General features: G+C 36.0%; 3 protein-coding genes across 4 annotated transcripts; all 3 read left to right on the top strand.

Annotated features, from left to right (window-relative positions):
* Positions 1-416: 416 nt before the first annotated feature.
* Positions 417-2,567, top strand: LOC127813971 (uncharacterized). Its single transcript, XM_052355151.1, has one exon. The coding sequence runs from the start codon at positions 558-560 to the stop codon at positions 2,142-2,144; it is 1,587 nt and encodes a 528-aa protein (XP_052211111.1). The 5' UTR covers positions 417-557; the 3' UTR covers positions 2,145-2,567.
* Positions 2,568-6,682: 4,115 nt separating this feature from the next.
* LOC127813976 (phosphatidylglycerophosphate phosphatase PTPMT2-like) lies at positions 6,683-12,348 on the top strand. 2 transcript variants are annotated; one of them, XM_052355168.1, is made up of 7 exons: positions 6,683-6,889; positions 7,182-7,554; positions 8,341-8,463; positions 9,383-9,476; positions 10,166-10,248; positions 10,329-10,418; positions 11,091-12,348. In XM_052355168.1, the coding sequence occupies exons 2-7, from the start codon at positions 7,336-7,338 to the stop codon at positions 11,463-11,465; spliced, it is 984 nt and encodes a 327-aa protein (XP_052211128.1). In that variant the 5' UTR covers positions 6,683-6,889; positions 7,182-7,335; the 3' UTR covers positions 11,466-12,348. The 2 variants fall into 2 exon arrangements, with proteins under 2 accessions (XP_052211128.1, XP_052211127.1); XM_052355167.1 differs by having other exon boundaries at positions 6,683-7,554.
* Positions 12,349-13,906: 1,558 nt separating this feature from the next.
* Positions 13,907-25,102, top strand: LOC127813981 (peptidyl-prolyl cis-trans isomerase FKBP20-2, chloroplastic). Its single transcript, XM_052355175.1, has 7 exons — positions 13,907-14,074; positions 16,085-16,190; positions 16,287-16,498; positions 16,580-16,689; positions 18,619-18,727; positions 18,829-18,905; positions 24,835-25,102. The coding sequence occupies exons 1-7, from the start codon at positions 14,017-14,019 to the stop codon at positions 24,952-24,954; spliced, it is 792 nt and encodes a 263-aa protein (XP_052211135.1). The 5' UTR covers positions 13,907-14,016; the 3' UTR covers positions 24,955-25,102.
* The last annotated feature ends 1,313 nt before the right edge of the window (positions 25,103-26,415 follow it).

Below are 26,415 nucleotides of genomic sequence, written 5' to 3'. Positions count from 1 at the left end.
TTGTGGATTTAATAAAGTTAAATATTTAATAATTATTTTTTATGTTTAACAAAGAACGGACAAATGAAACATTAGTATGAGTTTGAAAAATCCGGCACGATTTAATTGTACCGATCATCTCGCATTTTATCAAACATTCATGAAGAACTTTTAAAATACCATAGAATCGTCATCTCCTTTTAGGATTTATAAAATGGAACGACTGAACTTATCCATACCCATTGATGTGTATTCACAATGGACAACCCTGATGTGAGTTATTTGAGTGTCACACATAGTATCAAATTAAACTTTGGGGGCATTAATAAGAGAAATTTTAAATTTAAGAGGAAGTATGGTTAATTTTCAATCAAATAATAATACAGGGGTAGTTTCGTCATTTCAGATAAACGGTAAAATAATTATACCTTTTGAATTCTGCTCCCTCCCATGGCCACCTTTTCCCCCATCAATCTCTCTCCCTCTCTCTCTCTCTCTTTCCTTTGCTCCGAAGTCTTCTTTCCTTGTCTTCTTGATCAGACACCCAATTCAACTGGAAGCTCATCTCCGATTCATCAATGGCGGAACCAGAGCCATTCAACAAACCCCATTTAGAACCAAAATCCAAAGTTCATCCCAAGCCAAGTAAGTCTTTCTCTCCCTTTCTTTCCCGGCTTCTCCTGGTTGCCATCCTTCTTCTTCTTCTTGCTCTCTTCCCTTCCCAAGCCCCTGAATCCATCGCCCAAACCAGGCTCACCAAGCTCTGGGAGCTTCTCCACCTGCTCTTCATCGGCATTGCCGTCTCTTACGGCTTGTTTGGCAGAATAAGCTCTGAAACAGACGCTGAAATCCAGCCTCAACTCGACATCTCTAGGTCATATTTTTCGGGAATTTTCCATGTTTCCTCCATGTTTGAAGATGGCTACGAAAATCCATGTGGGTCTGATGAGAAAAGGCTCCAGATCTCTAGATCTATAGCTTTCCCAAATGAGTTGAGCCAAACATGGAACTCCCAGCACTTTCAAGGTGAGTCCTTGGTATATGTTTCTGAGGAAAATTGTGTTCTCGATGAGTGGGAAAATGGTTGTGTTCTCGATGAGTGGGAAAATCCCAAGCCAATAATTGATTTCAAACCATTGAACTTGCCTGTGAGGAGCCTCAGATCAAGAATTGTGGACCATGATTCTCCTGAATCTGATCCTAGGGGAGATGGGTCTGGTTCAGATTCAAAGGGCTCTTCTAATAATTCTGATGAAACTAGAGATGGGAAAATTAGAGGGCTAAATCCCACCATTTTGGAGGAAAATGTTGCTTTACCTTCTCCAATCCCTTGGCGTTCAAGATCAATTAGTAGAATGGAAGTGAAGGATGATGTGAAAGCTGAGAAATCTGAAATTGACCATCTCAAATCAGAATCTTTCTGGTCCCCAATTTTCTCCCAATCCAGTTCTGTGCCTTCTCCCCCTAAGAAAGCACCAGCATCGTCTCCATCTCCATCCCCATCCCCACCCACTGTTTTGGCCAAAGATCGAAACCCCGAACTGGAACCAATTGAAACAGAGGATAGTTCAGAATCAGCACCAACTCTAAGTCTCAGATCCGGTGAAGCAACACTGCTCAGTAAGAGCACTCGACGATTCAGCATTGGCTCTTTATCAGAGGTGAATTCGCAGAGAAATGGCGGCGAAAACTTGAAGAGTTTCAGCAAGAGCATGAGAGAATCCACCAATACTGAGGCGAAAGCAGAAGCATCAGCTTTCATGAAGCCTTTGCCAAGAGGGAAATCAGTTAGAACAATTAGAGCGAGGGAAAGTGTTCCAAATGCCAGTAAAATTGGAGAAACCGCAGAATTTGACATGATTTTTGAACAAAATCTTGATCAAATTTCTGGGAAGCAAAGCTTGCAGCTGCCCTCCATTGATGTGGAAAAGGCAGAGCCAGAGAACAGGTCTGAGATTGTCCACGCTTCAGTCGGAGAAGAAGAAGAAATTGAAGAAGAAGAAGAAGAAGAAGACGAAGAAGAAGGAGATCAAGCTGAGAATGTCGACGATTCGGAGCTTTATTCTTCAGAGGTTGACAGGAAGGCTGGGGAATTCATAGCCAAGTTCAAAGAGCAGATTAGGCTCCAGAAAATCTCATCCTTCAGGCGATCGAATGGTTTTTAGCTTCTGGTTGGTAGATACGTTGGAACAGAGTTAGCTGCTTCATACATGGCTTTTGCACACTCCTAATAAAGTGGAGAGATTCGTGCACTAATGACGCCCATAGTTGCAATGGAAGTCTTTAGTTCGTGTAACCAAGAAGGTATCTCGTAAGTCGGTTTCTCCAAGTATTTAATTGTTGTCGAGTGCAGACATACCTCCAATATAAAGTATATTTGAAGATACAAAGAGAGTTGCAAGAAATTGATCATCTCATTTCGATCAATACATCTGAGTTTTCTTGTTGGGCTCGAGTTTCTTTTGAATCATTTATTTGTTTAGTTACTTATTAGTATTTTTTTTTTTAATGTAAGAAACACGAGAGATCTACTATCAATACATAATCTTTGGTTAGAACCGTTTTATTCTCCTGAAAAACTATGACTCTCACATCTAGGACTGGGCGGACATGCAGATGAGTATATATACAGATTATCGACAATCACATGAAGGCAGATTTAGTCTTTCAATCTTGCAATAACCCAAGTTCTCGAGCATGTGGAGTGAATCGTTTGCACTACTTTGAGGGATTTTATGATTAGTACTTAAGTTGTTAGTTTTAGAAAAAAATTATGTTATTAGCACTAATTAGTAGTTATGTGATTCTAATATAGATAGGTAACTAAGATTAGAATGATTCTTTCATGATTAACTACTAGGATCTATTATTTTTGTAACCCTAGTATTAATAACTTTTTAAAACACTTTCGAGATAATTATTTTATTTTAATTAATATTTGATTTTTTTTTAAACTCGAAGGTCGATATAATTTATTCTAGAGTTAATCTTACATTGTTTTCATTAGTTTAAATTTTGCATGTGTTTTCCTTTTTTTTCTTTTTTCTTCTATCAGTAAAACCCTTTCGAGTCTACAACAAATAAATTTGTCAAGCACATAATAATAACTCACAAATTGTGTATTTGGAGTCACCCCTAAAAGAGATTTGAACACAAGGCTTGGGCATTTTCTTTCAACTAAAAGCCCATTAAGTTTTTGAGTTGGGCCCAATTTTAGTTGCACTTGGTGTGGTGGGCCTTTTAGTTATAACTCAATTGGGCCCTAAGGACAAACAAAGCAAATGAGCATTATACAATGGGATTTTGATATTGTTCATGGAAGGTAAGATGGATTGAGTTTTTAATTTTGATGGTCTAACTTAGACTCAACTAATATTTTGATGTGGTATAGCAAAATTATGAAAATATCTTTCAAACGAAGCCAATCAAACTTTGCTAAGTGTCCAAAATTCAAACTCGTAAGGGTCCGACTTAAATCTAGATCTAAAAGATTAACCTCGATTAAATTTAATAGATTTATCCTTATTTAATTTTCAAATAAGAGATTTCACTTTTTAATAATAGGCAAATGTGAGAATCCTAAAGCAAATCTCAACAATCCTAACTCTAAATATCTTGTCTCATTCAATCTATATAAAGGGAAAACATGTTATGTGTCAACATTTAGTTTGTTTAATTTCAGTTTATTAACTTAAATATTTTCAATTGTATAGTGGGTTAGCAATAATCAATGGAGTTAGTGGGTTAGCAAGAATTAGCGGGCATGAACTATTTAGTTGTTATTTTCTAGCTATTGTTGCTAGTTTCTCTCTAAGATGTTAGCCTTTCTGCTATAAATTTCAATGTTGATACGCAATGAAGAATATGAAAAGAAAACATTTCCAAAACTTGTCTCTTGACTATTGCTATTAAATTTCTTTCGAATCTGTTAATCCATTCGCCTCAACATCATAGTCCAAGGGCGGGGCCGTGGTCGTGCCATCAATCAAGTACGTAACAATTTGGTATCAAAGCTCGAGATGGCCAAAGAGCAACGAGTCCAACAACTTGAAGCTCAGATAAAGAACTTGAGGTCAGGTCTAGAAAGGCTCCTTAAGCAAATGGAAGAACTAATGGGGGCAATGAACTCCCAGTTAAGATTGTTGGAAGAAGGGTCCATCAATAAGAATCGGGGACCACATGGAAAAGGTGGTGCTGGGAACGCAGGTGGATTGGTGACTCCCAAGTTTGCAAAGCTTGATTTTCCCTACTACGATGGTTCAAATGATCCGACCCTATGGATCTATCGAGCGGAACAATTCTTTGAATTCCAAGGGACAACATTGGCAGATCAAAGTCAAGTTAGCAGCCTACCACTTAGAAAAAAGATGCTCAATTATGATACCAATGATGCAAAAATCAAGGAAACTTGGTTACTTGGGAATGAATGAAGGTAGGATTGTTAGAGAGGTTTGTTGATATGGAATATGCAGATTTTTTTGGAGACTTATGCAAGCTTAAATAGACAGGTACTATTTCTGACTATCAAACTCGGTTTGAGAGGCTTCTAGCACAAGCTGACACCTTGATAGACAAACAATAAGCTAAGTGTTTTATTAGTGGGTTGAAAGATAGGTTATGAGCCCAAAACTCATAAAGTCTGACTACTACTATCGGGTTAGCTCGTACTTATGAACTCAAAACTTAAGAAGTGAGGCGCTCGGCTAACCTAGAGTTCTCCTCTCTAGTTTTAACTACCAAATTTTCATCTGTTGTTTGTAGTAGAGTGTGCATCGAGGAATGGGTTAGGAACTATCCTAATGCAAGAACATTGACCCATTGCTTATTTTAGTATAGCTTTGAGGGGGAATAATCATTGTGTTCTCACAAATACAAGTAGTTATATATATAATTATTTTTTATTTTTAATACTTTAAAACAATAATAAATAAAAATTTAATATTAAGTGATAGAATCTATTGCTATCAAATGATATTCCATGAATAAAATGTTGCTACGAATGCCATTCACTAAATCAAAAGGAATTTGAAAGAGATATTCTCTCCTAAAAATATTTTAAATGTGATTTAGGCTCTGTTTATTTGACTATAAAATATTGTTTCAAAATTTTAGGCTATGTTCTCTTTGTTATTTTTAGGTTATTTTTAGTTTTCAATTTTTTAAAATAATGAAAATACTTTTATTTTGTCATTTTTAAAAATATATTTTCAAAAATAAAAAAAAATTATAAAGAAAACTCAAAACAACAAATGTTGTTTTTGTTGTTTTCAGCCAAAACAATTTCTAAGTTCAAAACATAAAAAACATAATCTATTTTTTAAGTTTTGGCTCTAAAAAAGAAAAGAAGGAAAAAAAAGAAAAAAATTATTCTTAAATTTTAAAAATAAAATTATATATTTATTTAAAATTTTAAAAATATAATATATCTATATTATAATTTAAAATATAAGATAACATATAGTGTATTACACATATTATATATAATAATATTTAATATAAATTATCACTAGATGTATATAATTTATTAATCAAATTTATTATTTTATTTTAATAGTAAAATTTTATTAAAAAGAGTTAATTTTATCATTTAATAATCAAATTTATTGAATAAAAATATTTTTCTCAAAATTATAAAGTAAACGCATTTTCTAATTTTTTATTTTAAAAAATAATTTTTTTAAATGAAAAAAAACACATTTTAAGTTTTTGAAAACAAATTATCAAAATAAAAAATTAAAAATAAATTTAAAATTAAAAATTAAAAACGCAAAAAAAACATAGCCTTAGTGTTTGGTTGATAAAAAATATAAGACGACTTTTTTATAATGATAATATTTTTTAATTTATTCATGCCAAAATGAATAAATTATTTTTTTAAAATATATTTACATGTATGTATATTTATAAATAAAAATGTGCATGCACATTCACATAAATATATGTGGTGAATGTATAAAAATATACTTATACTTTATTAAAAAAGTGGTGTGGCACTTTAAATTTTCAAAATATTCCATTAAACATATTTATTTAAAAAAATTAAAATTATTAATGTTACAATTGTGATCCAAAATTCAAATTTAACTGAAATTTGGACTCTTAATTTGATCATGATTATGATTTCGAATTTGACTGTAATTATAATATTGTCAAATTTAATTTTATGTGAGATTTATCTCATTTGAAGGAATATGCTCATGCATCATTTTTTTATTAGAATATGATTTTTTGTGTTCATCTATAGATGATTTTATGTTTATAAATAGGTGTCAAATGTTCTGAAATTAGTTACAGTTATATCACTTTTGTATTATCAATATTTAGTTAGTGATATTTTATTTTTCTTGCCCTTAATTTTGTTCGATGAATCATTCTTCAGGGCCAAATAGGTTGATAAACAGGCTTATAGAATGAGAGTTAAAAGATTAAAATGCCTCCACTCACATTACATTGAAAAAAGTGCAATGTAATATGGGCGAGGGCATTTTAGTCTTTCTACCTCTATTCCGTAAGCCTGTCTGTCAATCTGTCTGACTTTTAAGAATTTTTTATTTTTTTATTTTGATGGAATAGAATAATCAACAATTTTTTTTAGAATTTTGTTAAAAACATATTTGATTTTTTTTTGACAATTTTGTAAAAATATGTTAAATTGAATATTTTATTATTATAAATTTATATCTGTCCTTTCCCTCCTCCCATTTCCGCTGGTGTTTGTTGAGAGAAAAGGAAAGCCGGAGGGAGAGAGTGAGAGAGAAGAGATTCGTCGAATTCTATTTATTGCTTCGGATGGAGCGATCCTTTCGTGTTGCTTCTGGTCCGGGGATAATCCCTGCCAAATCTACCCATTCCCGTTCTTTCTGAATGGGGCGAAGAACATGTGCATTCTTGAATCGAATTGTTTTTCAAGGTTTGCTGTACAAATTGCGATCTTTGTTGTTTGAGTATAGTTTTTAATTGAGCTGGTTCGTGGGTTCTTGTTGTTGTTGTTATTATTATTTTTGTTTCGTGTACCTTGGATTCATGGGTTGATTTCTAGGGTTTTTGAAGTATAAGAATTACAGGGTTCTGTTGTTTTATTAGTATTTCGATTCAGAATTGTTTTGTTCGGTTCGAGGCGAATCGTGGTGGACTGGCTTCATTTTCTAGTTACGATTCCTGCAAATTTGATTGGAGTTTTTGGTCTGATTTTGACAATTTAGGAAGGTGAGGTTAGGGTTTGTTGTCATTTGGTTGGAGGGATTGTATTTCTCTTTCCAGTTTGCCGTTCGAGTGGTCTCTAGTTCAATTGAGGAAGGCTAGCTTTAAAGGGTATTTCACTAATTGGTTGAATTGGTGAGGGCGCATATTGGAGGCATGCATATTGAGGAACTGAAGGTGGGGGTGGGGGAATTTGAAACTGGGGTGGAAGAGCAATTTCCTGCTGATCATTATCGCCGCGCCTTGGCTGTTTCAGAGGCAAAGCAGGTTTTGGTTGGAGCAGGGGCTCGTGTCCTTTTCTATCCAACGTTGCTGTACAATGTTGTGAGGAACAAGATTCAGTCTGAGTTCCGCTGGTGGGATAGGGTTGATGAGGTATACTTTCTCATTAAACCTTGTCTTCTTTCCATGTTACACTTTACTCATTTATTATTAATACTTATCCATATTTTATTAATCCTGTCTTTCATTTTCTCGATAGCCTTAATTCCTTCTTCAAGTTTTGATGTTAGGAAGTGGATGAGGATCAAAATGGAACAAAACCTTATTTATATTATTTTTCCCTTTTTTCATAAAAATAAATGTGTTTGTCAACCATTTAATCCTATTGATATGGGTTAGATTTCTAATTCACTCGAATTAAGACTGTTACTGCATGGCACTATATCAGGCATACACAAGGAAATAACTCGTGTAAAATAATAAGTGAAATCATTTTGTAGTCACGAGTTATGCAAAAGGAGATCATGTAAGAAGCAACAGGTGCAAGGAGACCATTCGAAATTAGAGACAATAAATATTCTATTGGGAGATCTAAAATAATCAAGTTGCAAAAAGAAACTAAAAATTTTAGTATTCTCTAATTTGCAATGTCTTATCTCTTTATCGGATTAGATATAGATCAGGTACCATTGGGTAATTGACCCTGCTGACTGTTCGACTATAACTGGGATTGCTAGTTTTCTTGCACTTTATTTGCTAGTTTCATGTTAATGCATGCTCATTCAATGAACGTTACATATTATTCCTTGCCTTATATGTTTTTCTGCGGTATAAAGGTTGTTTCAAAGTTTACCATTGTGGTTCTTAGGTGCAGCATTGTGCAATGCATGCAGTAGGTCTTGTTTTGGCAATTTGTGTGCTAACTTTTTCTGCTGCCAGTTTATTTTGTTAGGTGCCGTTCCATTTCCTGCTGATGTTCCACGGTTGAAAGAACTTGGTGTTTCTGGAGTGGTCACACTAAATGAGTCATATGAGACTTTGGTCCCAGCATCTTTATATCATGTGAGCCTCTTAAATGTTGTTTTTTATTCAAAGTAGCAAAATATTGTGTATCAAAAAAATTAAAGTGTCCAGCTGGGTTCATGTAGGTTGTTTTGAAGCTGGTAGATTCTATACCTCCTTGGTTAAATGTGTCATGTTTGCATAATTGGATGTATGAAGTGGATTGACATGTTAGCAAGTCTAACCTAGAAAATTTTCTGTATCCCCTCTCCATGAAGGGGAAAAAACTTTGTATGATAAATAACTGCTGGGGAGCAATGTGGACTTTTTTGAGGGGCCTATGAGTGAATAGTTCAAAGTTAAAGGCATTTCTTGTAATTTAGGGAATGGAGAATGACCCTCCTTTAAGCCTATGCAAAGAACTTGTGGCTTTTGTTAAACTTGCCAATCCCATGCATGCATTGTATGGCACTCCATTTTTATTGGCAATAATGTCATTGCAAATGAACTATCAATGAATTGATGTAGTTGCATATTGGGTTGGTGATTAGGAGTTAATTCTTTTTTTAATAATTCTTTTTTAGTACATATATAAACTATGAAGCACTGTTATTAGAATTGTACGATTCATGAGCCAAATCGTACGATTCGACTCAATTCATATAGAAATCAAGTCGAATATATATGGTGAATTGAGATTATAGAAGAATCAACTGTGAATTGGACAAATCGTGCGACTGCATCTGCATGTGCTTTAATCAAATATTTCTCTTTTTCAAACTTGGTGAGATATCCATAAGCTGTAACGTCAGAAGTAAAGCAAACTTAGAAAAGGAAAAGGAAAACGAAAGGGAAATAAATTGCTTGAGTTTGAGATGAGAATATGAAGTGCCTTCCATTCTGTCATTTATCCTGGTCTCTCAAACTTGCTTTGGTGTGCTTATTGAGACTTTTTCTATTATTTTATGTGCTTTTGCAGACTAACAACATTGATCATTTGGTGATTCCTACCAGAGATTATCTTTTTGCACCATCATATGTAGATATTTGCAAAGCTGTAGACTTCATCCATGGTAATCATCCCTCTCAAGTTTCACATGCATCCCTGTTTTACAAAGTTTCTAAAGTACACAAAATAAGGCAAGTTACTCAATTCACTTTTTGTTCAATAGGGCGCATGTCTCCCCTTACTGGTTAGCTAGTAAAGATGGGGCTTTAAATTTCATGAGACTATAATGGTTACATTTAAGAGTGTGAAGATCAGCTTCCACTAACTAGAGCATTTTGGTAGAATGAAAACCTCAAATCTTGCACATCATAGCTTATGTTCCTTCTCAGAATTTGCAGTTTCTCCCATCTGACTGCATTTTCAAATCCATATGAATAGTCTTTGTAACCTTTTTTCTTTCTTTCCCTGGAAAAGCCAAAAAATTCTGTTGACTGATGCCCCACTTTCTTTTCTTTTGTTTGTTTGTGATCTTTTGATGTTTGTTTCTCTCCCTGATGAATAAATAATGTTCTTTCTGTACTTTGATGTGCTGATGTGCTATCATATGACTTGTGGAAGGAGGAGGGCGGGGGGTTCTTCCTGGCTTTTCATCATCTCCTTTTGCTTACCATGTCTGACATACATGATATAAGTAGTTGGTCTAATTGTCCTCACTCTTTTCTGCTGGGTTTCCTTTTCATTTGAAGAATCTTCATCTTCTGTTTCCAAATGCAAATTAGTTTTTCTTGACATCATATCATTTCATTAATGAAGAGAATGCATCTTGTGGCAAAACAACATATGTCCACTGTAAGGCTGGTCGGGGCCGTAGCACAACTATTGTTTTATGTTACTTGGTATGCATCACATAACCCTAATCACTTAGTTATTTACTTTTTTGGAAGTTGCTTTAATCGGATTTTCCCTTCTAAAATAGGTGGAACACAAGCAGATGGCACCAGAGGTTGCATTTGCATATGTGAGGTCCATTAGACCAAGGGTACTCCTGGCATCCTCCCAGTGGCAGGTTTGCATGTTTCTTGTGCCATATGTTAGTTTTAGAATGTTTCAATTTGAAGTTGTCCTGGAAATTTAACAAATGATAGTGCAGCATGCTGTTGATGCGTAAGCTTTATATTTCAAGCTATTTTTGGCCAATCCCTGAAGTGCCTATGATTTATGCATTAAATTCTGCCAATGAAAGGGTTATGTTCATGATTTGGGGTCAATCATGGCAAATCTGGGACCATGGCTGTGTGCCTTTAAAGTTGTTTTCATTTTAAGTGGCGGATAGTGCATGGGGTAATTTATTAATTTATGCATGAAACTGCTCCTTCGGGTTTATTTGTGAAAATGCCTATTCCATCTTTATGGTCACTGGAGTCCAGTGACAAAGCAACTGCTTGATGAAGGGAACTCCCTCTGTCGTTGCTTTGTTTTCTCAATGAAAAGATAGGAAAGGATGTTTGCCTGTAGTCATTGAACATCTTTTGACATGATAATCTACAAATAGATGCCCAACCTCTTGCTTGGTCATAATTCTTGGTTTGATAAGACAGGACGAGTCAATTATAATTTGCTTTATTGCCTCTGTGCTGGCATAACAAATGCCTATTTATTCATTTGAGTATGGATGTGATTTCTTGTAATGAAAAAGATTAATTATCCAGCCTTTTGCTTTAAACTATGATTCATGCAGGCTGTTCAAGACTACTATTTTCACAAGGTGAAAAGAGATGAAAGCAACATTGACACAAACATTTCCAGTGAAAAAATAGTAGGCTTCCTGGCAAAACATAATGTTGCATCCTTTGATGATGCCTCTGTAGTGATGGTAACTGAATCAGATCTTGATGGGTATGATGGAAGCCGTGACTCAGGTCTAGTAGGTAATGAGTCGTTAGCAGAGCTGAGCCTTGCTTGTAGGGTTCAGTTTGCCAGCCAGGCTGCTATCACCAGGCTTTCATGCCTGTGGCTGCGATGCTATAGCCAGAAAACGTCAAAGAAGAAACTTAGGAGCTCAGTGAGCGTGGATCAGCTGGGAAGTATTGGTGTCAATGTTCAGGTCTATTGAAGCAGGCATAACCAGCCAGGGAGATCAAGCATGGTCTTTTACATTTTTGTTTTAGTTAATCACAGCAACAGCCAGATGAGTAATAATGTACGTCTTCTGAACTCCTCTGGCGCTCTTCTCTGCCTCGAAGATAGGATTATGCTGTTCTAGGGCTTACCCAGCCGAGAGCTAGGGACACAAGTAACTATAATGCAAGTTGACTCGACTCTCTCCAGGCACAGAGAAATATCAAATGCAAAGCCTATACATAGAGTACACACAAATGTTGCGTAAGGGAACTTGGGAAAGAGATGGTCTTCTTCTTCCTTTCTTCTTGTGTGTGCGTGTGTTGCTCAGAGATGCTCTTCTTCACTCCTATTCTTGTACGTAATGAATTAGATTATGATTTGCCATGACTATTGTGATGAGTGGAGCTGACTAAAGATTGTGCAACTCCAATATGAGCTTTTGGCTTGAATTTTGTCTCTCCATGCAGGCTTGTTATATGTAATTCTTCAGCCAGATCAAGGGAAGAAGATGCAGGTTCATGGTGATTGATTGGAGAGAGAGAAGCTGCCTATGCTTACAATTTTTGTTTTGTTCCAGTTTTCTTTGATTCTGGGTAGAGCAACATCCATTTAACTGATTTCAAGATTGCTTTTTCCAACTCTTTTATGGTCGCAATGGAACTAACTATATCTGCTTCTTCTGAAGAAAAAATAGGTAAACAGTTTTAAGAGAAAGCAAGGTAACTTTTGCTTTAATTATAAGGTAAGTTGTAATAATCACCTCGAAAGGTTAGGTTATAACTTCACAAAGTACCTTTTATGAGTCATATATCTGTAATAATTATTCTCAACCTTTAATATCACGTTGTAATCTCTCTCTTGCTATTAACATACAACCGTCAAATTTCCTTTCATTTTCTCTTTCTCATTTTCATCTTTACTGAACCCTAAGTAACCCTTTTTCTCTGTCACATACATTTGAACATTCACATCAAAACTCAGCTCCACAAATTCAACTTCAATTGCAATCAACAATGGAGGATTAAATCTGGGTTTAAGATAGAACCTAGCAATCTCTTAGGTTTGAACTTGAACCCCATCAGAAATTTGTTGGCCAATCAAACTTTGTCCAAACCCTACAGATTTGATTGCACATCCAACCTAGCAAATTTGTTGGGTTCAAGTTGGATCCATGCTAATGCTCGGGTTGAAGATGTTATCAAATGATTTTCTTACAATTAATATTTGTTTTTTTCTTTTTTCAAGTTTCATTTTAAAATAAATTTCACAATTATTAGAGCTATTGTTGATTGTCATAGCAAACAAATAACGAAGTGAAACACTTTGCAAATAGAGGACAAGAAATCCCAATTTTAATGTGGTTGTAACACTTTAAATATGTTAGCATTGTTTTTATTTGCTTAGAGATTGTTTTTGAATTTTTATTTTTATATAATAATATATATGTATTGTTGTCTAGATATGATAATAAATTTGTTATTGAAGAAGAATATATGTTTTGAGATTATAATCTTCGAAAAACCTGCAAAACAAAAAATAGTCAATGTGTGAAGTGTCTCTCGCACAGGACTTTTGATACTTAAGTTAATCTCTGGGAGAGTATGTAAAAGTAATAGAAATATACTTTGAGTGAAATTTTGATCATATCTCAATTAGAGAAATCACTCCTTATTTATATAAAGATTAAGACTGTCAATTAGAAAAACATCCGAGTATTTCAAAATTGTATGTTATGAATTTCTGAACGAAGATTTCAGAGACTAATTGACATATTTTTAGACCCAAGAGAAATTTCTGAGAGGGTATTTAGGAGAGCCTCCAAAAGATACCTAAGAGAGGTCCCTATAAAGATTTTTTAGGATACACGAGAGATTGAGAGAAGTGGATGGAAGAGAGAGGGGTATAATTGTTAATTTATACTAATTTTTAAGGATAATCTTTGTTATTTTTAACAAGCATAAGGTCTCTTTTACTATTAAAAAAATATTAGAAGTTACTATTAAATTTACCTTTTAATTAAAAATAAAGCTGTTTAATGAGATTTATAAAATATAATTAAGGCCCTTAATCAAATTTGGGGGCAAACGTTAAGTTGATGTTTAAGTTTTAGTTGGTATTAAAATGGGTACTGAATTTATTTTTTGTGTTATAATATTGCTTCTTTAATTAATTAAAAAAGCATAATTATGGGTGAAACTGTAAAAATGATATATTGCAAGGTGATTTAGGAATGTAACACTCAATTTAAGGAATTCAAGAATTAAGAATACAAATATCAAATAAATATGATATATAAATATAAATAAAAGTAAGTATTTACTTAATTAAAATGTAAGTCATCAACTGACAGAATGGAGATATTTCTGAAATCTGAGGGGATGTTAATGATATTTTCGTATTTTAATAAAACAGAAGTGTAGGGGTTCCAATGATATTTTGTCACTGAGAAGATAAAGCTCGGCCGAGACAGTACCAGGCTGAAGTTGAAGAAGAAGAAGAAGAGGAAGGGCAGCGACGAAGAGCCAAAATTCACCCACAAAGCCATGTCCAGTCTGGTTACCTCATCAACACTTTGTCTTCTTCCCACACAATTTTCTCCTTGTAATCTCTCTCTCTCTCTCTCTCTCTCTCTCTCTCTCTTTGGTGTTTCTTGTTTGGTTCCTGGGAAATTATATGAATTTCATGGTTTAAGGGATAAGAAAGATCTGGGTATCATCTTTATGTTGCACAACCAAGCTAAGCTTTCTTTCTCAAAAAGTTATGCTCTGTATTGAAACAAACAAACTTGATTTACTGCATGTCAGTGTGTAGCAATCTTGTAACTTCATCATTACCACCTATCTCCGCTCTGCCATTTTTTAATCTTGCTTAGTGAGATTTCATTGTTTATAGTTCATATTGCGATTGTGCAATCACAATGCCAATGGCTTTGCTCCTCCGAGTGATGATATCCTTTTTCTTATATTATAACTTGCCATTTCCATCTGGGTATAATTTTTCAGTCATTTTTCTTTTTTTCCCTAGGTTGCAAGAAAATCTCTGCCCTTAAATCAGTTTTGCGAACTTTGATGATTTGGAGTGCATATCATATATCTGCACTGACATTATCAAGGGGTTTTGTTCCCATTTTTTATGTTAATATTATTGTGTTGTTTGTTTTATTGCATTTTATCATTACCATCCATGACAATTTACACATTATCAAGGGGTTGGGGGAGGGTCGTTTTTGTACGTATTTAAATTAAAATTTGCAAGTCCTCAGGGTCAGGGTAGTTCAATGTGAAGTCGTTACATACACATTTAATTACTAATTAAATAATTATACAAGTTGACTTAACCAAGTCCTCTTTTTTTTCCTACTATTTGGACTCAAGTTCATGAGTCCATTTCATACATTTCACTCTATCAAATGCATGATTTTGGTTAAAGAATAATTGACTCATGCATTTATTTACCATCTCTACCTAAATTAGTATTGATCTCCCTACCTCATCCTCTAGTACATATGCCACCTGTACTGTATGGGGGCATTTAGCAAACCATCTCTATCAATTTTCTCTCATTTTTTTTTCAGTAGATGGTTACCTCTACCATCTCACATATTTGTTTGTTCCCAACTCTAGGGGTGTGCAAATGGTTAGTTCGGTTACCGAACCAACTAAAATCCACTAACCGATTAAATCGAACAAGGGAGCAACATCGAACCAAACCAACTAATTAACCTGAAAAACTAAATTAACTGATAACCGTAAAAACCAAACCCAAACCATATAAACTGAACCGAACCAAACCGATTTAAACCAAAGAAACGCAAAAAACCCAAAGAAATCGATAGAAAACACACAAAATTGAAGAAAATGACGTCGTTTTATAAATATCAAAATAACATCGTTTTAAAGTTCAGTCAGTTCGGTTAGTTTGGTTATTTCAACCAAAAAACCGAACTGAAAATCGAACTTTTGAGAAAAATTAATTGAACCAAACCGATGCAAAAAAAAAAACCGAACCAAACTGACAAGTTCGGGTAAACCCAACTTTTGCTCTCCCCTACCCAACTCCATCCTAGTTTTACCTCACATTCACCTTAGCATCCTTCAGTTACATTCATTTTGCCCCAATATTGTTTCTTAATTATCTAATACTTGATACATTGAAAATACTAATGTTCCTTCTCTAATCTTTGACAATTATACTGTAGTTAAGGATAATGCTGTTGTAGGACCTCGTCTTAGACCATTTCCCTCTATTTGTATATGCCACATGAAATTATTTGCCTTAATATAGGAGGAATCCTTGAACCGTTCCATCTTAAACTAGAATGCCTTTCATGTTCCCTTTTTTGTTTCTGGCATAGAAGGTAGGATGAAGAGACAAAATAAATGCATTATTACAGTAATCAAGGTTGAGTGGTTACTCTGTAAGCATGCCATTCTCTCTAGTAGTTAATCTCATCCTATCCCTGTTCCAAACCAAATGAGAATTTTTTTTTTAGCTTCTTAAAACTATGTAAAACTATGGACATTGATTCTTCATTTTCAATGTCCCTCAGTCTTATAGGAAAACTGACCTTTTTCTGTCTGCTCATTTGTTCTCTGATTTGCATTTGTGTAGACAGAAATCACAGAATACTTTCAGCCTTTCCCACAATTGGTCCTCCTTTTCTCCGAAAGAAGCTGCTTGCATGTTCTTTCTCAAGGTGCAACATAAAGGATGATGGGTAGGACTGACTATTTGGTGCCAGTTTTATTTCCAAGATTTATTTACAATTTGGATTGTTTTAGTTGCTGATGGAAAACATTTTATGCATGGCTAGAGACCAGAATGGAGATGCTCTGCATTATAGGCAGAACTTGAGGCGGGCATTTCTTTTTGTTTTTCTGACATTAGGCTTGTTTCCAACATCACCTTCACTTGGAAAGCCAAAAATTAAAAACCCATATGATGAAAAACGCTTACTAGAACAGAATAAGCGGGTACAGAAGGAAAACAATGCACCCGAAGAATTCCCCAATTTTGTTAGAGAAGGTTTGTCCTCCCGTTGATGATTTACTGATTCCATGAGAAGTTCCATTACTTGCCAACTAACAATTTTTGCTTTTAAATCAGGTTTTCAGGTAAAAGTAGTGACATCAGAAAACTATGTAAAAAGTGACTCGGGCCTTATATACCGGGATTTTGAAGTTGGTGAAGGTGATTGCCCAAAAGATGGTCAACAGGTTTTCCCTTTTTACTTTTTTTTAATATTTTTAAAAGTAATGGATTTTTTTATTTTTTTTGGTGAACTCTTGCATCAATATCACTGTTTTGAACATTCTGGAGATCGGAGATGTATGATAGACTTCCAACCATGATCATACCCTCTGTATGGTGTATGGCCATTATATCCTGTTTTGCACTTTTGAGGCAAGAGGATGAAGTGGAGGAACTTTGTAGCAAAAGAGGGGATGACGACCAAATAAAACTTGTTGGAACCCTTAAACATTACATAAAATATAATGGCCTGTAGAGGATATGGCCATGGGTAAAGATTATTGGAAATGTAAAATTTATGCAGCTGAGCCCACCTAGTGAGATCAAAGCTTGTGATTGTTATTGGTGGTGGTGGTGGTGTTTGATATGCAATCCTCTTTTCTTTTTTCCTTTTTTTTTCCAGATTTATTGATATGGGGAGGGGGGCGAAGCAACACTGACCTTTCTTGGAAGTAGGTTACTAGGACTGTTTTGCCTGGTATGATGGCCATTAAACAACAATATCACAATCTTGATGGCCAATTTTTTGACTTGTATTTCTTATCATGAATTCTAGACAAAATATCGTTTTTTTTTTTTGTTATTGTTGTTGTTTATATTGGATCTCTAAAACCTTCCTGTAAAATCTTTTGCACTTATGCTTTTCTTTATTCTATTGTCAATAAAATGTTTGTAAATATTTGAACAACTGAATCTCTGCTTTTCCTTCTCCCTAATTTGCTTTGTATGCATCCTGTGGAACCCGTAATTCAGCATTAAAAATAAAGTTACTCCTTGATTGTATTCTATTGTCAAATGAGCTTGGCCTTGTTAACAATCACTAAATTTTAATCTTGCTGCTTTACCCAATTCCGCTGTTACTATGTGTAGCCCTCATACTCAAGCCATAATCCCACTAGGTGCAGCTGGCAACATAAGTTCTAATTTATTAATCATTTATGTCTATGACCATATCGTCAATAAGGTCATTATAACTTATGCTTGTTTAAGAATTTTCCACAAAATTTTCCTTGGTCTTCTTTTACCTCTTTCTCTACAAACGTCATCCATTCTATCCGCTCTGCTCTTTGTCTTCTCCTAACATGGCTATACCATCTTATTAATGTCTCACATATCTTTTTCTCAACAGGAGTCACTTTGACATTATATTTTGCATATGTTAGTATTTTACTGCCCAATATTCTCTGCCAAACGACAGAACTAGTCTTAAAACTGTCCAACAAAACTTTCCTTGTAACTTTGAAGGAATTTTACAATATCATAAAATGCTAGGGACACTTCCCCATTTTGACCATCTTGCTTTGGTTATATGAGTAATATCCTCACAATAATCTCACTGTGTTTTTGGATAATTAATCCAAGATATTTACATTGATATTTTCTTGAAATAACTTATCTTCAAAGTCTCACAATAACATAATCCACACTTTTTATTTTAAGCTCAGTGCAAGTTCTATTTATTAGTCATGTTTTGCTGTTTTGTGCTGGAATTGTTGAACTTGTTTGGTTGAACTAAACCTGATAAAGGGATTTTAAATTTTGTCATTTTAACTTCTATTATTTGAAATACTTCCGTTTTAAATTTTTTAATTTGAAAAGACATCTATGTAGGTGTCATTTCGAATCCTTCTATTTTTTGTGTCCAAATCCACCTTGGATTTTGGATTTGGACACCCAAATCCAAATGCTTCCAACAATTATATAACCAAACAATGGATTTAGGATTCCAAATTCTGAATGACAACGAAATGACAGGGTCAAATGACCCTATCCAAATGCAATCTTAACTGATTTTAATGTCAGAAGGTAGAATGATCTTTATTATGTCAAAACAAGAATACTGATATGTTGGAACCATTACCTGCATGCATTACTGGATTGAGTTTTCTCTGCAGGTGACTTTTCACTACGTTGGTTATAATGAATCGGGCAGGCGTATTGACAGCACCTACTTACAGGGTTCTCCTGCCAAAATCCGAGTGGGCACTAAAGCTCTTGTCCCAGGTTTTCAAAACTACATTGCAGACATCAACATTTTCTTACTTCCTACTCTCCCATTATGAGCAGCGAGATAAAGTATCTAAAAATGAAGATAAACTATGCAGGATTTGAAGAAGGAATTCAAGACATGAGACCTGGAGGTAAAAGGAGATTAATTATCCCTCCAGAACTCGGACCCCCTGTAAGTGCCACATAGTTCTACACTATTGCTTTTTTGGCCACATGGTTCTTCACGATTGCTTTTTCGGTTTTCTCTTTTCATACTCAACAATACCCAATATAATGCCATTTTATTGCTTTTGAATTTCCTTTTCTGCTTCCTAATTCACTCTCCTCTGCAGTGCTAGGATATCTTACAACTTTGATATCTACTCTGTTGTTTTGTTTGTTCAATGTACTCCTAACAATGTGTAAGCTACAACAGATCATTATCCCCTTTTGGACATAGCTCGCAGAATGTCCAAAAATTATTACCTTTCACATCTCACAAAATCTTTTGTTCCACTTACTGGTTGAATCAACGAAAAGAAAAATATTGTTTTCTTCAGATGAATCCTGTTTAGGAATCACACTCAGAGCTAATGCCCCGCTCGAGATCAAGGTTTCAATATGGATATGCTTGAAGCTTTTTGAAGAGTAATAGATGCAAAGTTATATCAAATTTAGATCTTAGAGAATTCAGAGTTTCTTGCTGAGCCATACATAACTCATCAGTTTGCCTATACAACAATACGAATAACAGATCAAGGCATTAATCTCACAATTTATTGTCTGCATGAATTTTAGTTTGTTATTCATGTTTATCTATCTATGAGCTCCTGTTAGGATAACAAACCGAATTCAGCCGTGTGTTATACATTTGAAATAGTTTGAATGGGTAGATGTTATCCCTGGTCTTTGGGATACAATTTTATCCACACTGTGTAACTAGGAGATTAGCTAGACTGTTGTATTATAAAACTAGTGTGAAACCTGTGCAATACAGGGATCTAAAAAGCTTAAATCCTTTTATGGTATCAGAGCCATAACAGCCTAATCGGCTCCTCCACTTCGATCCAAAACACCGTCCCCTCTACAACCAATTTCATGGCGTCAAACCTAGCTAACACAACACCTCTAGCTGCTGCGTCACCTATCCAAAACATGGGACTGTCATTCCCATCAGTTTCAATAAAGTTAGACCATGATAATTTCTATGTGTGGAGCGCAACGGTGAAGGCTGCGTTGGAGGCATTCGAATTGGAGTCCTTCATACTCAATGACCCACCTGCTACACAATCAGCATCTTCTGGCTCTATGTCCGCCGCTTTCGCAACACCAACCTCCACCACGTTGTGCCCACGAAGAGACAAGCTGGTTCTCCTTTGGCTCCGATCCACAATCAGTGATCGGCTATTAGGTAATATTACCAATGCTAAAACCTCTAGGGATGCTTGGCTTATCCTTAAGTCTCAAACTCGGGCACGTGTGATGCAAATACGTATGCAACTTCAAACCCTTACTTAGGGCTCCAAATCTATGGTTGAATATGTGGAACAAAAGCAGCGACTTGCTGATACACTCGCCGCTAACTTACAACCCATACCTTCTGATGATATGGTTGGGTACATTCTAATGGGACTCGGAGACAAATACTCGGCCTTCTACACTTCAATTCTCACTCGAAACGATCTCGTGTCAGTTGAAGATTTATTGGGTATGCTATTGCAAGAAGAAGAGCACTTGGAGCGGTCTCGAACCAATCTGCTACAAGCTAACGTGGCCAATGCCACCCATGGAAATTCACTGCCCAACATACATTTTTCCAATTTTGGACGTCCTGTTCAACAGCATTTTAATAATTCCTCCAGAGGCTATCGTGGACGTGGACGTGGATATAGAGGACGTGGCAGAAGGTCTTACCCACAACAGCAACACCATTCGATCAACCCACATATGGGTCCCCATGGGCGACAACAAGGTACCAATAGGCAGCAAATTCAATGCCAAATTTGTACTAAGTTTGGGCACTCTGCTATTCAGTGTTATAGCAGGTTTGATCACGCATATGTTGCGGAGAATGCGCCCCAAATTTCAGCAATGTTGGCTGGACTGGAGTCACAAGCCGACTCCTGGTATTTTGACTCGGGTGCTTCAAATCATGTGACAGTCGATCTCAATAATCTATCCATCCATGGCGAGTATACCGGACCGAAAACTGTTGTTGTTGGTAATGGTATGAAGTTACCTATCACCCATGTCGGGTCATCTACTTTACTAACACATGATACACCATTTGTTCTCTCTAATATGCTACGTGTTCCCCGGATATTGAAAAATCTCTTGAGTGTTTCACAGTTGACAAAAGATAATAACATTTCCATTGAGTTTTTTGCTAACTCATGTGTTGTGAAAACTTCTCAGGGCTTTCCGCTCCTCCAGGGACATCTTGAAAATGGCCTTTACAAAGTTCCATCCACCGTCGCTTCTCCATCTCCAAGTGTCTTTCTAGGTGTCAAAACCGATCTTCATGGATGGCATGCTCGGTTAGGCCACCCCAATGAGCGCATTACTAGGAAACTTGTTTCTAGTTTCTCTTTACCTGTTTCATCTCATAAGTTTCCCGATATGTGTGGATCTTGCCAACTTGGCAAAGCCCATCGTGGTCATTTACCATTTTCGCATGAACCATCTAGTATTCCATTTCATCTTATTTATTCCGATGTTTGGGGACCTGCCCCTGTGCCTTCTCTTAATGGTAATTACTACTATGTTCAATTTCTTGATGATCACTCTAAGCATATTTGGATTTATTTTATGAAGCACAAATCCCAAGTTTTTGACATTTTTTCGCTCCTTTCATGCTATGGTTCGAACTCAGTTTCAATTACCAATTAAATTTGTTCAAACTGACTAAGGTGGTGAATATCGTAATGTGTCTCGATCTCTTCATACACTTGGCATAGGTCATCGGTTGTCTTGCCCTCATACACAAGAACAAAACGGGGCTGTGGAACGACGAAATCGAGATATAGTTGATAAAGGTCTATCCCTTCTTGCCCATGCAAATTTACCTTTTACCCTTTGGGAGCATGCTTTCCATACTGCTGCTTGTCTCATCAACTATACTATTACACTTGTTCTCAATCACTCCTCATCGCATCAAGTTCTTTTTCATACACCACCTGACTACTCCTTCCTAAGAACATTCGGTTGTCTATGTTTCCCATATACTTGACCCTATAACTCTACTAAACTAGCCTTTCGATCCACTCTTTGTATCTTTATTGGCTATAGCTCCAAACACAAGGGTTACTTGTGTCTACACCCTTCTTCATCTCGTGTTTACATTGCCCGTCATGTCATATTTGATGAATCCCTCTTCCCATATAGCTCCCTCGCTCAACCACTACCATCTGTCCCTACAGTCTCCCCGCCCTCTGCTTCTCTTGATCTGCTACATCAAGCAGTGAGACATGATGATCCCCACCCACCATTTGTCTCTATTGGTGCTCCATTTCCACTGTCCTCTCGGCACTCACCTAACCCTACTCCATTCGTTTCATCTCCACCTGCTGCTCAAATCCCTCGACCTAGTGCCCCGCCCAACTCACCATCTCAAATCGATCAGTCTTCTCAGCCCACTGATCTCCCAGCCCCGTCTCACCTTCGCCCTGCTTCGCACTCAATCCATCCAATGATCACCCGTGCTCGAACGTGACACCTCAAGCCTCGAGTCCTTCATGCCACCACCACATCTCCTACTGTTCCTGGAATCGTTTCTCAGGCTCTCAAAGATCCGTCCTGGCATGCCGCCATGCATGATGAATACTCCGCCCTTCAACGTAATAGAACTTGGAGTCTTGTCCCTAAACCTCTGAACACTAACATAGTAGGTAACAAGTGGTTGTTTCGTGTTAAGTATCATGCAGATGGCTCGGTGGCACGGTATAAGGCTCGCCTAGTTGCACAAGGCTTCAGTCAACAGCCCGGGATTGATGTCTTTCAAACATTTAGTCCTGTTGTTAAGGCTACCACTGTTCGACTTTTATTATCCATGGCTGTCACTCATGGTTGGACTTTGCGTCAAATGGATGTCAATAATGCCTTCTTGAACGGTGAGCTTAAAGAAACCGTGTTTATGAAGCAACCCCTTGAGTATGTGGACTCATCTCGTCCTGATTATGTATGTAAGCTTCATAAGGCCCTTTATGGTCTCAAGCAGGCACCCCGAGCTTGGTTTGACAAGCTCAAGGATACTTTCCTTCAACTCGGCTTCTCGTCTTGTCATACTGATTCTTCTTTATTTGTACGTCTCTGTGGTGCTTTATCAACTTATGTCCTTGTTTATGTTGATAACATAATTGTGACTGAGAATGATCCTGCCTTTATTGATGAGTTTGTTCACACTCTTGATTGTCTCTTCTCCATCAAGGATCTCGGCTTTCCCTCTTATTTCTTGGGGCTTGAAGTCTCTCGCACTTCTTTTAGGTTGCATCTCTGTCAGCACAAGTACATCCAGGATCTTTTGGAGAAATATAAAATGCATAATGCTAAACCTGTTCCTTCTCCTGCTGAGACTGCATCTCAACTTCTGGAGCACGATGAATCCATGTCTGATCCGACTTTATTTCGTAGTGTTGTTGGTGCCCTACAATATGTTACTATTACTCGACTCGATATATCCTTTGTAGTGAATCGGGTTTGTCAGTTCATGCATCGCCCCATGTGTCATCATTGGAAAGCAGTAAAGAGGATCTTTCGCTATCTTCGTGGAACTATTTCTCATGGCTTATTACTTCGTCGCGCATCTCACTCAGTTCTTACTGCCTTCTCTGATGCTGATTGGGCAGGTAATCCTAATGATCGTCACTCTACTCATGGATATGCCATATTTTATGGTGGCAACCTCATCAGTTGGTCATCTCGGAAGCAATCTGTTGTTGCCCGTTCTAGTACTGAGGCCGAGTATCGTGGTATTGCTTTTGCCACAACCGAGCTTGTTTGGCTTTAGCAGATGCTTCAGGAACTTGGTATTTCTCTCTCCTCAGCTCTGATGATATTATGTGATAACATTAGCACAGGTTATATGACCCAAAATCTAGTCTTTCATCAACGCTCAAAGCACATCTAGGTGGACTATCATTTTGTTCGTGAGAAAGTTCATCGCTGTGACCTTGTGGTTCGGTATATATCTTCGGCTGATCAGATTGCTGACATCTTCACCAAGGCTTTCAGCTTGGGACGCTTCAAGTTGCTCCAGTCCAAACTTACTGTGTGTCCCACCCAGTAGAGTTTGTGGGGGGATGTTAGGATAACAAACCAAATTCAGCCCTGTGTTATACATTTGAAATAGTTTGAATAGGTAGATGTTATCCCTGGTCTTTGGGATACAGTTTTATCCACACCGTGTAACTAGGAGATTAGCTAGACTGTTGTATTATAAAACTAGTGTGAAACCTGTGCAATACAGGGATCCAAAAAGCTTAAATCCTTTTAGCTCCTTGTAACTCATATCAAGCCTAAAAGTTTTTCATTGAATTTTTCTTGGTCTTCATCTACCTCTTTTGCTAAATACCTATTCCATTCCATTCACTCTCCTCACAAGAGTCTCTTTTAGTCTTGTTCTTACATCATCAACAATAACAATAACATATCCAGCCTTTATCCCACTATATGGGGTCGGCTACATGAATTCTAGACTTCCATGTATTTTTATCTTTTGTCATATCTTCATTTAGACTCATACACTTCATATCAAACTTTAATGTCTCTCTCAAAGTCTTCTTGAGTCTGCCCTACCGCTTTTTTTGACTAGTTGTTTCATTTCATCAACTCTCCGCGCATAAGCGTGTCTTAGTCTCCTTCTCACATGACCAAACTATCTTAATTTAGTCTTTCTCATCTTCTTATCGATTGACACTACTTCTACTTTATTACGAATAATCTCATTTCTAATTTTATCTTTTCTCGTATGTCTGTACATCCATCTTAACATCCTTATCTCCGTACATTCATTTGAATAGCTTGCGTGTCTAACAAACATTTCACACCCTTTCCCATGGTGACATTGAATGCAAGAGATTATGTTCAGCAGAGGATGACTAGAGAAATTTGTTTGTGTTGTACAGGTTGGGCCTTCCACCTTTTTCAGTGCAAAGCAATTTGAGGTTTTTGATGTGGAACTGCTTAGCATTCAGAACTGTCAAAGGAGGACAATTGCCTTTTACTCTGATGTTGTGTGTGAGTGATTGAATGGTGAGCCTTTATTGCATTGTAAGATGATAATTTTTTTTGGCAGATGTTGAAATGCACAAGTACTATCAAGCAGGGGATTGGCCATCACTTACATTAAAAGGCAATAGGAATATATATATATATATATATATGAATATGTATTTTTATATATGTTTATATATGGCATACTATAGCTTCAAATCAATGATGTGCTCTCCAATGGCATTCAGAATAATACTGACTCGGATAGACAAGACTGGAAAATGAGTCCACTGTGGAAATCTTACTTCTCCAAAATAATAAGTTTCTGCTATGTGACAGTAATAAGATTAAGCCTGTACATACATTTATGTTATTATCTTTTTTTTTATTAGAATATTTTTAAGAAAAACTAGTTATTATTTTAAAAACTTTGTATATGTTTGGGCATTTACAACAACATATTCAGTTTTTATCCCACTATGTGGGGTCGGCTATATAAATTCTAGACTTTCATATATTTTTTATCTTTCGTCATGTTCATTTAGGCTCATACACTTTATATCAAATTTTAATGTTTCTCCCAAAATTTTGTTGGATCTATCTCTATCTCTTTTTCTGACTAATTATTTTATTTCATCAACTCTCCTTACATGACCATATCTTGGTCTTCTTTTCACATGACCAAATCATTTTAGTCTAGTCTTTCTCATCTTCTTCTCGATTGGTACTACTACTTTATTATGAATAACTTTATTTCTAATTTTATCTTTTCTTGTATAGCCGTACATCTATCTTAGCATCTTCATCTTCGCTACGCTCGCTTTTTGCTCATGCTGGTATTTAACTGCCCAACATTTTGAGCCATACAATAAAATTGGTCTTATAGTTGTCCTATAGAATTTTATTTTTAGTTTTAATGGGATTTTACAATCACATAACACCCTCTATGCATTTTTTCATTTTAGCCAACCTGCCTTAATTCTATGATTGACATCCTTGTGAATTTTTTCATCTTTTTGAATTACTGATTCCAATTATTGAAAATGGTATTTTCTTTGTATGATGTGGTCTTCTAATTTTATTATAATATCTTTCACTCTTGCATTATTACTAAATTTACATTCCATACATTCTGTTTTCCTTTTACTTAATTTAAATCTCTTAGATTCTAAATTATTTTTCCACAACTCAAGTTTAGTGTTCATTCCCTCTTTTGTTTCATCCACCAACACTATGTCTTCTGCAAATAACATATACTATGACACCTATATCTGAATGTGTTTAGTGAGTTCATTCATTATTAAAGCAAATAAGTATGGATTTAGTGTAGAACCTTGATGCAGTCCCATTGTAATTTTAAACGGTTTAGTATCCCCTCCTCATGTTCTGGCCTTTGTCTCTACACCATAATACATGTTCTTAAGGGTTTGTATATAGACTATTCGGATTCTTTTCTTCTTTAAAACCCTCCATAATACTTCTATAAGAACCAT

This window comes from Diospyros lotus, chromosome 12 (genome assembly GCF_014633365.1).
Source record: "Diospyros lotus cultivar Yz01 chromosome 12, ASM1463336v1, whole genome shotgun sequence".
NCBI lineage: Eukaryota > Viridiplantae > Streptophyta > Magnoliopsida > Ericales > Ebenaceae > Diospyros > Diospyros lotus.
Note: the sequence above shows the minus strand (reverse complement) of the source record. Positions and strands in the feature narration are given on the sequence as shown.

Bases quoted from the DNA above. Each gene is read 5' to 3' on its own strand.
- LOC127813981 (XM_052355175.1), top strand. From the start codon at position 14,017: ATGTCCAGTCTGGTTACCTCATCAACACTTTGTCTTCTTCCCACACAA. The intron at 14,075-16,084 runs GTAATCTCTCTC...GCATTTGTGTAG, and splicing joins TCCCACACAATTTTCTCCTT to ACAGAAATCACAGAATACTT. The intron at 16,690-18,618 runs GTTTTCCCTTTT...TTTTCTCTGCAG, and splicing joins GCCCAAAAGATGGTCAACAG to GTGACTTTTCACTACGTTGG.
- LOC127813971 (XM_052355151.1), top strand. From the start codon at position 558: ATGGCGGAACCAGAGCCATTCAACAAACCCCATTTAGAACCAAAATCC.
- LOC127813976 (XM_052355168.1), top strand. From the start codon at position 7,336: ATGCATATTGAGGAACTGAAGGTGGGGGTGGGGGAATTTGAAACTGGG. The intron at 9,477-10,165 runs GTAATCATCCCT...TCATTAATGAAG, and splicing joins AGCTGTAGACTTCATCCATG to AGAATGCATCTTGTGGCAAA. The intron at 10,419-11,090 runs GTTTGCATGTTT...TGATTCATGCAG, and splicing joins TGGCATCCTCCCAGTGGCAG to GCTGTTCAAGACTACTATTT.